We start from the raw sequence: 12,756 nt of genomic DNA, 5'->3' as shown, positions 1-12,756 counted from the left end.
GGCTTGTATGAGTTTACTTTGTTTCCGCACTTTTGTCCCATAGGCCCGTGAGGCCTCCCGCAGACGTTAATCTCTCTCTCTCTCTCTCTCTCTCTCTCTCTCTCTCTCACACACACACACACACATATTTCAAGGTTCTCTCCTAGCTGAGCGGCTCTTCCCTCCTACCCCGTGAGCAATTGCACGCCCGAATTCTGCTCCTCTCTCTCTCCAAGCTGCCGATTTCTCTTGCTGCCCTCTGCTTTTGGGGTGCTCCAGCTAGGAATCAAATCCCAGGGAGCTGGTTCGATGCCATTTGGAGCTGATACGACGCCATCTGGAGCTGGTCTGAACTCATTTGCTGTAGTTTCTCAACTCCTTTCTGGCTGAAGGTCATCTGTAATTGGCTGGGGGCCTGGATAGAGGTCCCCCTTCTTCATGGATAGCAGGTAAGCGAACATGAAAAAGGATGGAGGCGCCCTTCAGCTGTAGCTCCCACTTGAGCCTAGGCACAAAACCAATAGTCAACTATGAAGGGGCCAATCTCTGCCTGTCAACCGCTTACACAAGCAACCCGTGAATTTACCGTGACCAGCCATGGAACCACCGTACGGATCGTATGTCACTCATACACTCAGATCCCTGCAACCGTACGCACGCCTTACGCAGGCCGTACACACAGGTAAATGCGTGGCAACCTGCACGTGTGGGAATCTGTACCCGACAATTCGTACATCAGGCGTACAGCCGTCCATACACATGGGAGACCGTACACGCAGCGCCATACCACCAACCCATACCAGCAGGACGTACCGATAATCCGTACACGCAGGTCATTTCAGCCCATACTTGCCCATACAAGCCCGTACACACAAATCGTACAGGATTCCATACTCCGGGATCTCACTTAGCCGCCGTACTGCAGTCCATACCAGCAAGTCGTACGGAATCCGTACTCCAAGACCTTGCCCTTCACCAAGTGCCTATTTCGCTTCTCGTGCCCGCCATCACCTTCATCAATCTTCCTTCCCTCCCCGGCCTCGTGATCCCCCCTTCAGCCAAGCTTCTCCAGCTTCCATTCCAAATGGGGAGGAAGGGAGCAATTGCCACGTGGCAATTTCCCCTACGTACTGAAATTTGGGGGTTTTTGCCCCTTGAGGCCCTTACAAAGCTATTTGCCCCCAATGAGGGTACCAAGGCCCAACTTACCCCCATAGGTCCCTTTATCGGCCTTTTAGTCCCTCAAATTGAACCAAGGCACTAGTTAACCCCCAAGGCACCCATCCCTAGGGAAAACTAGCACACCCACATCCTGTGACCTCGCCTTCTGATTCCTGGGGCCCATATGCAAATACAAGACTCACGCCCTCGTGACAATATCATAGACCCAGATTTGAGTTCTAGGGCCTTACTTTGCAAGTTTGTGGTAAGAGGACTTATGTCTGGGAAAGAGCCATGATATTCGATGTATACATGCTTCCCCTTCTTTAGGTAGAGACTGAGTAGACAATACTAGGTATTTTTACTTCAGCCCCCTTCATCTCCTTTTATGGCTACTATTCTGAAAGCTTGGAAAAGCTTCAGAAATACTCTTCGGAGAGTTTTCCCCCCAACTTCTCTAGAAGAAATTGATAGGCAGCCTATCATGTGGAATAATAGCATACTTGACGAGCATGGCAAACCACTTGGCCAGTCCCAATACATGAAGTGGTCCAAATGGGAGAGAGGCCCCCGCCTCCTTTGTAGGATCCTGAAAAGATTCAGAGAATCATAAACATCAAATGGTAAGCCACCTCAGAGGAAGTGCAAGGAGAATTCAGCAAATAGATGTAGCCTTACCCGAGGATTGGGTGGATATAGATGACAAGCCACTTGTTTGTTCTACTTGGGTGAGGGCTTTTCGAGGACAAGCATTCCACTTCAGGTCATAGCCTCTCGAGGAGCACACGAGGATGCCTTCGTCTTTGATGTTCAGCCAGATGGCACACTGTCTAGACCTTTAGATGCTATTCTCTTGGGCATTCCATTTCAGCCTGTCAAGATTGTAGGGTTTGTGAAGCATGGCATGGATTTACAGTGGCACTTGGATCTAAATTTTTCATACTTAATAGAAGTCTGATTCGGGAGGGGGGGAACTCCACCTTCGTTCCATTCTTCGTAATAGCACAAAGAGAGTATTCTTGCAGAGTTTAAAAACGACAAGCACCTTGATGAAGAGAACAATGCCTTCTTCCCTCAACTAGACCCTTTGAGCGCCAACTATGGCTAATCACACCTGAGGTCCACCAAACGGCCTAAGGGGCATACCACTCCCTCTTGTTGGTCATGTACTGCATAGCACCACTGTCAACATATCAAACGTCCTCTAAATCTATCACTATGCTGACTATCCGTGGTATCTCCTAGATTATGACGAATAGTTCGTCGATGATAACATTACTGCTGCTCTGCATCGCTTCTTGTTGCCGTCCTTGTTGTGAACTGCTTTCTTCCAGCATATCTTGGCATAGTGCCCCATCTTACCCTACAGTAGAAGCACTTCACCTTCTTCTTCTTCGTTGAGTTAGAAGATCCATCCTCTCACCCATCCTTCTTTGTTGAAAATAATGGCTTCCCTTTGCCACCACCCTTATCCTGGGCATTCAGAGCCTTGTCAATATCTACAAGTACAATTCCTGAAACCATCCTCTCCTACTAGAAGTCAGTAGTCTTCCTCGTACAACTCATGAGATGGAAGGTGAGGGAACAAAGTGCAACTATGCACTATGGCTCCCTTCAAGGGATGAGGAAGTTGTGCTCTAGGTGAGCACCTATCCGAGGTGTCTTTCCCAAGGTTACTATCTTCATCATTAAGCAACTTTTGGTATGTGTTCTTTGCATTTTGAGTCCAACTTTGAGCGTTACTGATTTGCAACTATACCAAGCTGAGCGCCCTACCAAGGCGTCCCTCCTGGTACTAGTTTCACTATCATTGCTTGAGTTTTGGTCTTGTTCGTGTTGGTTGCTTGATTTTTCACATGCATGTGCGTTTTTTTTTGTTGCGTTTGATGACTCTTGCTAGACCAGTTTGCATTGTGTGGATTCAGAGAGAGCTTATCAGTGTTGAACAGGTTTCCTGACCTATCTCAGTACATTCTTGGGCTGATCTTTTTTTTGTGTTTTGTGTTTGGGTCTCGTGTGCATATCCTTGTGATTCTGAACATGGTTGCCCTCGTTCAACGTACGGAACGTTCCGTACATCCCGTTCTGTTCCGTACCGTACCATACGATCCTCTCTTTTTTTTCCTCCTCTTATTTTTTTATTTTTTTAATTTTTTTTGCGTTGTTTGTTTTGGATGACTGGTTTTGTTATTGGTGGTGGTTCTGCCAAACTGGTTTTGGGCCTCCCAAATGGCAAGGTTCCATACAAACCCCCTCTCTCCTCACGATGTTCTCACACTAAGCATCTACCTCCGAGTCTGAGTCTCGACTCTCCCTTCTCCATCTCCAACAAGTGACAAGGCTCAAGCTGCCTCAAGCATCTAAATTCATCTCTCTCCCTCTTTATCTCCAACAAGCACCTATATTACATGTTTGTACAACTTTTAAAGCTTGTACAAGTACTTAATCCAAAACTCTAAAATCTGTGTCTTTTTTTTTGGGTATCAAACGTACCATCGGACGTACGCCTAAGATTTTTTAGTTCGTTTAGTACCGCACTAATATTGAACGGTACGTGTCAACCATGCTTGTGAACTGTTGCTCTAAACTGTTGACTGGAACTCCTACTTACCTAGTCGATGGGAAGGGCACAAGTGCCCCCAAATGATGAGCCAGCCAACCCAAAGGTCGACGAGCAGCCGACCATACCCAACCTGACCTGGCAGGTTGACTGCCACGTCTGCTACAACATCACATCTGCTGCCAGGTCAACTGCCATGTCTGCGCTGAACAGTCCATGTGGCTGTATGCGATGTCGCCAGCCAATGATTGATGCCACATCAGCATTCTTGGGCCACATCGGTGCCTCAGGGTGCTGTCCATGTTGCCAGATGCCACATAATCATCTCGGGTGGGGCTGTGTGCCCCTTCTGCATCCTTCTGGATGCATGAAGCTTCTCGGGCCAGTCATATGCTGCCCTATATGTGCACCCCATCTCATCAAGACATTGGATGGCTGCATACTGATGCTCATGCATCTCATCTTTTACCTATAGATGAACATCATGCAGTTCTACATCCTCAAAGTTTTCACCCCAAAAATGTGTGTGCGCGTGCGTGCGTGCGTGCGTGTGTGTGTGTGTGTGTGTGTGTGTGTGTGTGAGTGAGTGAGTCAGAGAGAGAGAGAGAGAGAGAGAGAGAGAGAGAGAGAGAGAGAGAGAGAGAGAATGGCTTGAAAGGTGATTTCTAGAGCTGAGGGGAGCAGCAGAGAGATCAGGGAATTCATGACATGAAGAGTGGACAACGAGTGGACAGGTTACTATTTGAATAGAAAGCAAAATCAGTTGAACCAGCTCCACTCATTGTCTTGCAGCCGTGAGAACAAGATCTCGAGGTGCAAGTTGCTTAGTCGTAGAATAATGCAGATAAACTAAGTGAAAAATGACAACTTGCTTCCATGCATGATTGGAAGACAAGGAAGAAGAAAGAAAGAAAGAAAGATGTATTTACGTCTTCTGGAGGCCTCGCGGGCCTCTAAGACAGTACAATCACAAGAAGTACCCCATACAAGCCACTGTGGGCTGAAACAAAGGGCTCGCTAAGGCCCTTTGTAGAGTACTATGTGCTAAGCTAAAACAAAATAACAAGATGAACATCACAATATTATACATAAGAACAAACATGTGCATGAAGGTCACAATGATCTGAACAGGCTGGCTTTGCTCAAAAAATGACAAGCACTGAAAGGCCAGTAAGAAATTGGCAAAAATCTATACATATTTCAAAGTTTCCAGTCGTAACCACACCTGCTTTCTGATTAGTTCTGAGAAGTATTTGAATTGCAAGATGTCTATATCTCCATACAAGGCTTGATCCAGGCCAAAAACCCACCAACCTTGTGGAAGCTGCAATGCAAAATAGCTCTTCTTCTGTGGTAACAGCCAGCCACCAAGCCAGCTCTTGTGGCAAATGTATCTCATGAAAGTTTCAAGACCATCAAACCAGTCTGCAGAACAATCACACAAGATCCCCCTCTTTTTAGGTACCAGTACAATCACACAAGATCTCCCTCTTTTTAGAGACCATACACTAAGTCATTTGCTTTGTTGCAGGCAAAAATTTGTTATTCTAACAACTTCAGTCCTTACAAATTAAACTTGAGGGGAAAGCCACAAACCATGGTTCCCTGGAATGGCAAAGCACTGTGGACCCTGATACATCTCAAGAGTTTGCACCCCCATTGGAAGCTCAGGCTTTTTCACAGCTATATGAGCAGCCTTATAAAAATCAGGAGGTTGCAGTGCATACTCGAAGGGACGAAAAAGCCGGTTCTCGTACGAAAATGGAGACGGATTGGGGTAGCTATAGCAGCAGAAGCACAAGTTAATCGCACTCAACTCAGAAATATATACAAGTACATTATACAGAACTTGCATTTAGAAAAAAATAAGATACTTGGTTAACAATGAATAAAACACAAGAAAAGAGAAGCTGGACCTCTGCATCCTAATCCACATTTGGGATGATAATCTCACATAGACAAAACGCCTTGTTACTAGAATTGCAGCACAGTTGAGGTAATGCATTGGTTTATGAATTCAACCCACATGAAAATGAAGAATAACAAGAAGGAACTCACGCTAAATCCCCTCCAATCATCAACAAGTCCCCACGTGGCAGAACCAAGGCTTGGCCTTCCATATCTACTTTTAAATGAGGTTGGGCAAGAAGTCGGGCTACAGTATAAGTAGAATTCCCACCATCCCCAGTATCTGCCATGAAGTCAAACCAAAGTTCCTCCCGTTTGCATAAATGATCATATAAAAAGAAATCTTTTTTCCGAAATGGTCGATCCTTCGCCATTACAGCCTGGGAGATTGAAAATTTTGTCATGACAATGCAAAACAGACCGTTGGACAGTGCAAGGCAGAAACTAACCCAGTGGCTGGCATTGACCATATTCAATTCCAATTATTTTAAAACAGGAGCCCACAAAACATGTAGTAGCTGAAATGAAAGTCTGACAAGTAGTGCAATGCTGTAGCAAACAATACCTGCATTGTTCTCATGTCAAACCGGCCAAGAAATAAAGTAACAGAGACCAATAGGTCGAAAGCTGTTTTGAACAAGTCAGCAGATGTTCTGCACCCATATTGATGTGTCTATGATAAAGCCAAACTTCAAATGAAATTATTCTGCCATTCCTATTAAGAAGCATGACAACCAACATACCCAGAGTACCAAGGGACCATATCCAAGAAATCAGGAGCCTTGGAAGCATTTGGCTGCTGGTCAGAGCCTGAGACTGACTGAGGATGCGTCAAGGCCCACCTGATCATTATAAAATAAAAATCAGTACACTGTACAGGCTTATTATTGGAATTTGGGAATATCTGTCAGTGATTTTTCTTAAAAGGTGCCTGATTTGCTAAAGGAAAAATACCCAGTTGAGCGTTCCACAACATAATTTGCAATGTATAACCCGATGAAAGTCGCCCACAATGAGTAAACTGGTGATATGTTGTCAGAAAGGCCAACACAACCCTCGTTGCAAACAAGCTGCAAGTAAAAACCAGAACTTAGCAATCATCTGTCAACTGTCTCAATATAAATCCTTGAAGTCCAGAAAGTATTATGTATATCTGAAGGTAACTGTTTACTATGTAGTCTCAAGGTAACATTATTGCATTATTGGGGCTTAAAACGTTGTCATACCCAATTTTTTAGTTGTGCCCCAGATTTAGGTGGAAAGTTTGTTTGAACTTAAACCGAGGAAGAGACAACGAGCAATATTGTTACTTACCTCTCCATAAATGACCCATTTGGAAAATACTGGATAGTCACTAGCGGAGCCCACTGGCCCCAACCAAGTTGAGCATACCTGCTCTTTCACCTCGTGTATCTGAGGCCACCCTGTATACCATGTTCTATTTGAATTTTTCAAATAGTCAAAAAGAGCTTGGCTGGACCTCTGTCTTCCAAATGAGTTTGTCCTTGAAGGAGCACGGTTACCACAATGACTATAGAATACGCAACATGCTATGCTTAGAACCTTCCCAAAACAACAATATCACATAATTATTGCTCGATACCATGTAGCAAACTAGATCCTGAAATCCCAGACAAACTTGATAAACATTTCATAGCAAACTATTCCCTGTATCAGCTGGTGACTTGACCACCTGATAAAATTTGGCTCAAGCATGACCATATATCTACAAGTAGTAAAGATTGCAAAAGAGACAGGAGCAACACCATAAAAAGTTTTGCTTTACAAGAACAACTATAGCACTTTTCAATAAAATACTTGGCACGAATACAATAAGGCAAAAGCCACAAAGTTGGCAGCCTGTGTTGAAATCTGCTCTGAAGCAACAGACCCATACCCTAACATCCAGAAGCGTGCTGAATAGCTACTCTCAATTGGCATCCTATCCTGAGATACCTGCTCTGAAGTCCAAGAAAATACAATAATACCACAGCCTAATAGATCTGGAAGCCTGGTCACTAGGAACTTCTAGGGCCTGCATCCAGATCCATGACAATCTCTCTGTCATGCCTGTAATGCCCCCCTGTAGGACCATGGCTACATGCTGTGTGCATATGGCCCAAGCAAGTACCCAAAAGACCTTGTTTATGGATCATAAAAAAGCACAGAAGTAGCTATAAAAGGGGGTATTTCCTGCAAAAACAAGTCCGTCTACTGTGTAATATGACTGCACATGTAATAGAGGAAAAGATTCCAGTACTAGTTGCAACCTTAACTGCTCAGAACATATATCCAACTAAACCAGCATTATGGTTTATACAGCACAGCACCAATAGGGTCTCCACTCACCAATCAGCATATATTGGGTCTTTCAAGAGTGGACAAGCATCTTTCTGCAATTTTATCAGCTGTTCAGCCTCTCCCCTAATACATGCCTCCACGCTGGTCTTTCATATATATTGTTCATGAAAGAGACCCATCATGGTTGACTCCCATCTATTGGGGTCTCTTGATTCTAACTTTTGGGTTGAGTCACTTTATTAATAATCACTGATCAGTATAGTGTAATCTGTATGGTCTAGTGTGCATGGTCGTTACTTATGTTCAGTGAGTCTAGTGGTCTTTCTACTCCTGGTTACCCTATCAGAGCTGTATATATAGACTAGGCATAATGGACAATGCAAGTCGTTGCTCCTCTCTGCTCCTGCTGTGTGTGTGCATGTCTTCATGGTACAGAGCAAGTGCTTGCTCATGAGGACTCAAAACTCGCAGGACCCTAGAGTAACCTGAGATTCTTGATAGTTCACTGTCTAGAGTGTATTGAGAAAAAATTTTGCTTCAAGGCTCTGAGAAGCCATGAGAAGGAGCCTCCAATAGCTTGCAGGCGATAAGAACTCAGGAGTCTTCACAACAATTGAGGACCTTTGCAACTATGAAGCCCCGATAGTTGCATAGAAGTGCACTTTGCAAAGCACATTGCATTGTGTGGAATGAGTACTTCGATGGGCTGCACCCATCTCTCCCACACCTAATCTTCATCGAGACTTCAATCCTCAGTAGGAAGTGTGCACCTTTGCTACACTTCAGCCTGCTTTGGAGAAGCATATCTTGTATTGACAGAGATCTAGCTTGTTTATCTGGCCTTCAAACTTGGTGAGCTGGTCTTGTGTATACTCGCTTCCACCTTATGCATATGGCCAAGTGAATCCCTCACATAATATCAAAGCTGATCTTGCTCGCTGGTGAACACTGTGAAAGCATTATCAAATCGAACAGCAGCTGACTCCAAGAAAGCTCTCCAAGCACATTGCAACTAAATGAAGGTTCTCCAGCAAGATCACTAACTAGCCATTATGTGTTCAAGCACACGTGTGTGTTTGCTATGTGACTCCAGATCTGCAAAAGGGGAGCCGTAATACCACAGAACTTTCAAAGAAGACATGTCAACACTTAACACAGCGTGGAAGGGATCGCTGCAGTTCTCTGACCTATATGTGGACATCATAAATTATAGTTTGCAACCATCATAAAAGAAGGAGCTTTGTTTCATTAACACATCTATTAGAGGGTCTGCTTTTTTATACAGCATGAATTCCAGGTCATTCACAGCAAGCAAACTGTTTACTCCATATAGTAGCTTCCCATTCTCAATTTTCATGCAATGTCTACCTTCCTTTTCCACCTTTCAGACGCCCTATAAATTGGCTTCCCACAATAAAAGCATGGGCCCTTTTTAAATTTGTCCTCGTCTCTTTTAAGAAATCGCATAGGCTTCTTAACCTTTGCTATCATGGCCTTATCTTATGTGCCTCTGGCCCACTATACCAATGTGAGTGATGTGCTGTCTGCTTTCACTGCCCATTATGGGATGGCCAAAACCATTGTAGTCACACTGGACCTCTCTCAATGGTCGTCCCTCCATAGCCAAACCAACACTAACTTTGTATGTCTCCATCCCAAACAGCCAACCACATTATTCCTTAGCTACTAGAGGGGCTCCTGAAAACAAACTCTAGGCACTGCAAAAACCACCTTTGGTATACAATCCCAGCAACTAGAAGTCCTGGTAGTCTGATCACAATCAAGTCTGGCAGCCCTGGGTCAGGTTGCAGCCGATCTTGGGCCTCCTTGATCACTTTGCAGCAGGGCACTGGCCTGGTGGAAAAATTTGCAGCAAGTTCTGGAGCATTGGGGGATGCTGGAAACCCCAATTGCAACAGGTTCTCTCTCTCTAGACAGCTCACAAATGCAAACGGGAGAGGAATCTCATGCTAACTCAATCACACCACAATGGGAGAGCGTGGAGAACAGAAAGAATGATTTGCATCAATAGAAGGTGACTAGGGGAGAGAGAAGAAGACAGTACACAGCACTAGGTCCCAGAAATAAGGGCTGGACCCCCCCCCCCCCAAAGGTCTTTATTGCAATAGAAATAAACTTTGTACGACTGGCTCTGTGAAGAGCATGAAGCTGAGTACAACTCTTGAATGAAACTAGAAGCTTTGAGACCCTTCTTTTATAGATTTGGCCTAGCCAGAAGCTAGAGCTGCTTTTCTAAAGCTAAACTAAGCTTTTCTGCTTTTGCCCACTTTGAGGCAGATTTTGTGTCCTTTTTAGAACCCTGTGGGGCCTTATTTAATGGCACCATCTTTCTTGCTGCTTTTTGCCTTGTAGGACCCGCTTTTTGCCACTTGCTCCATCAGTTTTGAGCCTTTTAGCACTCATCCAAGTCTACACAAATACCAAAACTTTAAACCATTAAAGCTTAGTGAAATGCATGCATTCCTAGTTCTTGGACTAATCCTAGCCCCTTTTAGGCGTCCCCACAGCTCTCTTTTACCAATGCAAAGCAAAAGTAAAGCAATCAGAAGTCAATTCTAATAAAGATTATACTTTATTTCTTGAGAGAAGTACCAAATGGTGACTGCTCCAGACCCCATCCTCCACCAAATCTACAAGCTAGGACAAATCAATTTCATAGTCCACGAAGAAGACTTTGAGTGGGACTCTGGGCCTCGAAAATTGACCATTGGGGCAACTATATAGATAGGACTACAAATTAGGGATGCCTGGATTGGGATACTGAATGTTTATGCACCCACATGCTGGTAGTAGAGTGTCTATCAGATATGGAAGCTTGGATCGTTGGAAGTCTCAACGAGGAGACTTCCCCACAAATAAGCCCATGGCTCATATATAGAATCTCCCAAGGGTGTCCATAATCCAAGGAGACCTATACACTAAGAATAGTTCTAATGTACAAATCGACCCCTTTTAAAGGGTCCACTACTGGGACCTAACCTCGTCACAATAAAGCCAGCCCATGCTGTGACCTTGGGATCATAACATTTCTCCCACCACAAAACACCATAAGAGGATCCAATCAGATTGCCTCCAATAGACATATGCACAAAGCATAACCTCAGGAATCTAATCAATCTGCTCCGCCTATCCATCTGACCAAGATGTTCATATGAACTCATGCCAAGATTAGTGTCCAACTTTTTGAATACTTTTCCAATTGTGGAGCAAAGATTCAGATCTATCACAACCACCTGTATTGCATCATGCCCATGGTTGGTTCATGGTGATCCAACTATAAAGTCCATGGAAATACCCTCCCATTTCTTATTTGGGATTTCTAATGGATGCAACAAGGCATCTTCTCTTACCCTTGTCTACTTGGCATTGTTGGCACTCTCGAACATATATTTGACATAAGGCCGCATATAAAATCATGCTTGACCAAAAGCCAACGTTCATTGAATACGGAAGCTAGCAAGTTCACCACCCAACTATAGATCCGATCACCCTCAAAGCCTGAGGCCAGCCAAGCATCGCGCTATGTCTATGGCCACAACCTCTGTCCACCATACATGAGAGTCCACCAATCCAAGTGTTTATGTGTGTTAGAAACATGGTGTGAGGGGGAGAAAGAAAGAAAGAAATTTTTAGTCTTCGAGAGACCGTGAAGGTCTATGAGACTAAAGATAACTAGTACAATGAGCATAACGGTGGCGGTCTCAAAACGGCCCGGCCAACTGTTTCTTCAAAAAAGTTATGAAGGACGGTGTGTCTAGTCCTGGTACAAAAAATGTGTATCTATCTCCAAATGATACAAAAAATGGCACAAAAAAATGGAGCAGAAGGGGGGAGATACAAATATATATATGTATGCATGTGGTGATCGTCAGAGGCCAATCATAGAGGGCCCGTCAAATGGGAGGTCGAAAAAACCCTGCGATGGATGATTGGCCTCTGACGTCACGCTGCCTAGTCGAGCTCGATCGTCGGGGGCGGCGGGAGAGAGAGAGATAGGCTAGGGAGTGAAGAATTGAGAAGACATAATGAAGGCTTTCATTCATTCATCAAGTATGACATGACAAGTGAAGTACAAGCCTTATATAGGCTACACACTCACACACTTGCACCAAGTGCATATGGCATAAGTCTCACAAGGGCATGAATTCTGAAGCATGCATGTTGGCCTGCATGTGGGCAGGACCCTGGGAAAACAAGAAGTGAGTCAAGGGTGGCAGCACGCACCCCGTTTTTTCCCGTGTAGGACCTAGAGGCCTACTTCATCCACTCACTGAGAGAGAACCTGAGATGGATGGGAGTCTTGATGGGATTCACTGGCATATGATCCGAGTGGCGGGACGTTTGGGCAAGGAGTGGCACATTGACCCTCCCGGTATCTCAGAGCAGGATGCCCCCAGATGGCTCCTCTAGCTTTGGGAGGGTAGACCCTTGAGGGAGGTCCAGTGGGATCCGGTAGAGTGGTTCTCGCCCTCCAAGGGCGGCCTTGCCGAGCATGTGGACGAGGTGCCCTTCTTTTCCTACACCACACAGATTGGCACGAGGCTTCAGATGGACTCTTCAAAGTGGACCCCCTCGAGGGAGAGACATTGGGTGGCCCAGAGAGTGTCCCCGAATGTCCGTTCGAGGTTTTGGACACAGTTATGGTTGAGTTTGCGGCCGAGGAAGATTTCATACTTCTTCTTGCTGAGCCCCACGGAGGCTTGCTCATCGAACCGTGGTTGGAGCAGATGCCAGTGGAGGGGCAGTGCCATTGTTGCTGTGCTGGTTTCCTGGAGACGATCGTGCATTGCCTCTAGAACTGTCATAGCGCAGCCAGGATCTGGATG

General features: G+C 45.0%; 1 protein-coding gene across 8 annotated transcripts in view; it reads right to left on the bottom strand.

Annotated features, from left to right (window-relative positions):
• Window positions 1–12,756, bottom strand: part of LOC147891431 (uncharacterized) — a 122,729-nt gene that overhangs the window by 74,588 nt on the left and 35,385 nt on the right. For all 8 annotated transcript variants that reach the window (XR_015542593.1, XR_015542594.1, XR_015542595.1 and 5 more), the window contains exons 4-10: window positions 6,923–7,171; window positions 6,563–6,678; window positions 6,352–6,450; window positions 6,174–6,261; window positions 5,759–5,988; window positions 5,297–5,481; window positions 4,926–5,125 (exon numbers count right to left, since the gene is read on the bottom strand). Coding sequence is in view for 5 of the 8 variants with exons in the window: in XM_087389505.1 (XP_087245631.1) it covers window positions 4,926–5,125; window positions 5,297–5,481; window positions 5,759–5,988; window positions 6,174–6,261; window positions 6,352–6,450; window positions 6,563–6,678; window positions 6,923–7,171 (1,167 nt within the window). In the remaining 3 variants the exon portion in view is untranslated. The remainder of the gene's footprint in view (window positions 1–4,925; window positions 5,126–5,296; window positions 5,482–5,758; window positions 5,989–6,173; window positions 6,262–6,351; window positions 6,451–6,562; window positions 6,679–6,922; window positions 7,172–12,756) is intronic.

The sequence above is a fragment of the Dipteris shenzhenensis genome, chromosome 18 (assembly GCF_047967505.1).
Source record: "Dipteris shenzhenensis isolate YYH24624 ecotype China chromosome 18, Dip_SZ_1.0, whole genome shotgun sequence".
Classification (NCBI taxonomy): Eukaryota; Viridiplantae; Streptophyta; class Polypodiopsida; order Gleicheniales; family Dipteridaceae; genus Dipteris; species Dipteris shenzhenensis.
Note: the sequence above shows the minus strand (reverse complement) of the source record. Positions and strands in the feature narration are given on the sequence as shown.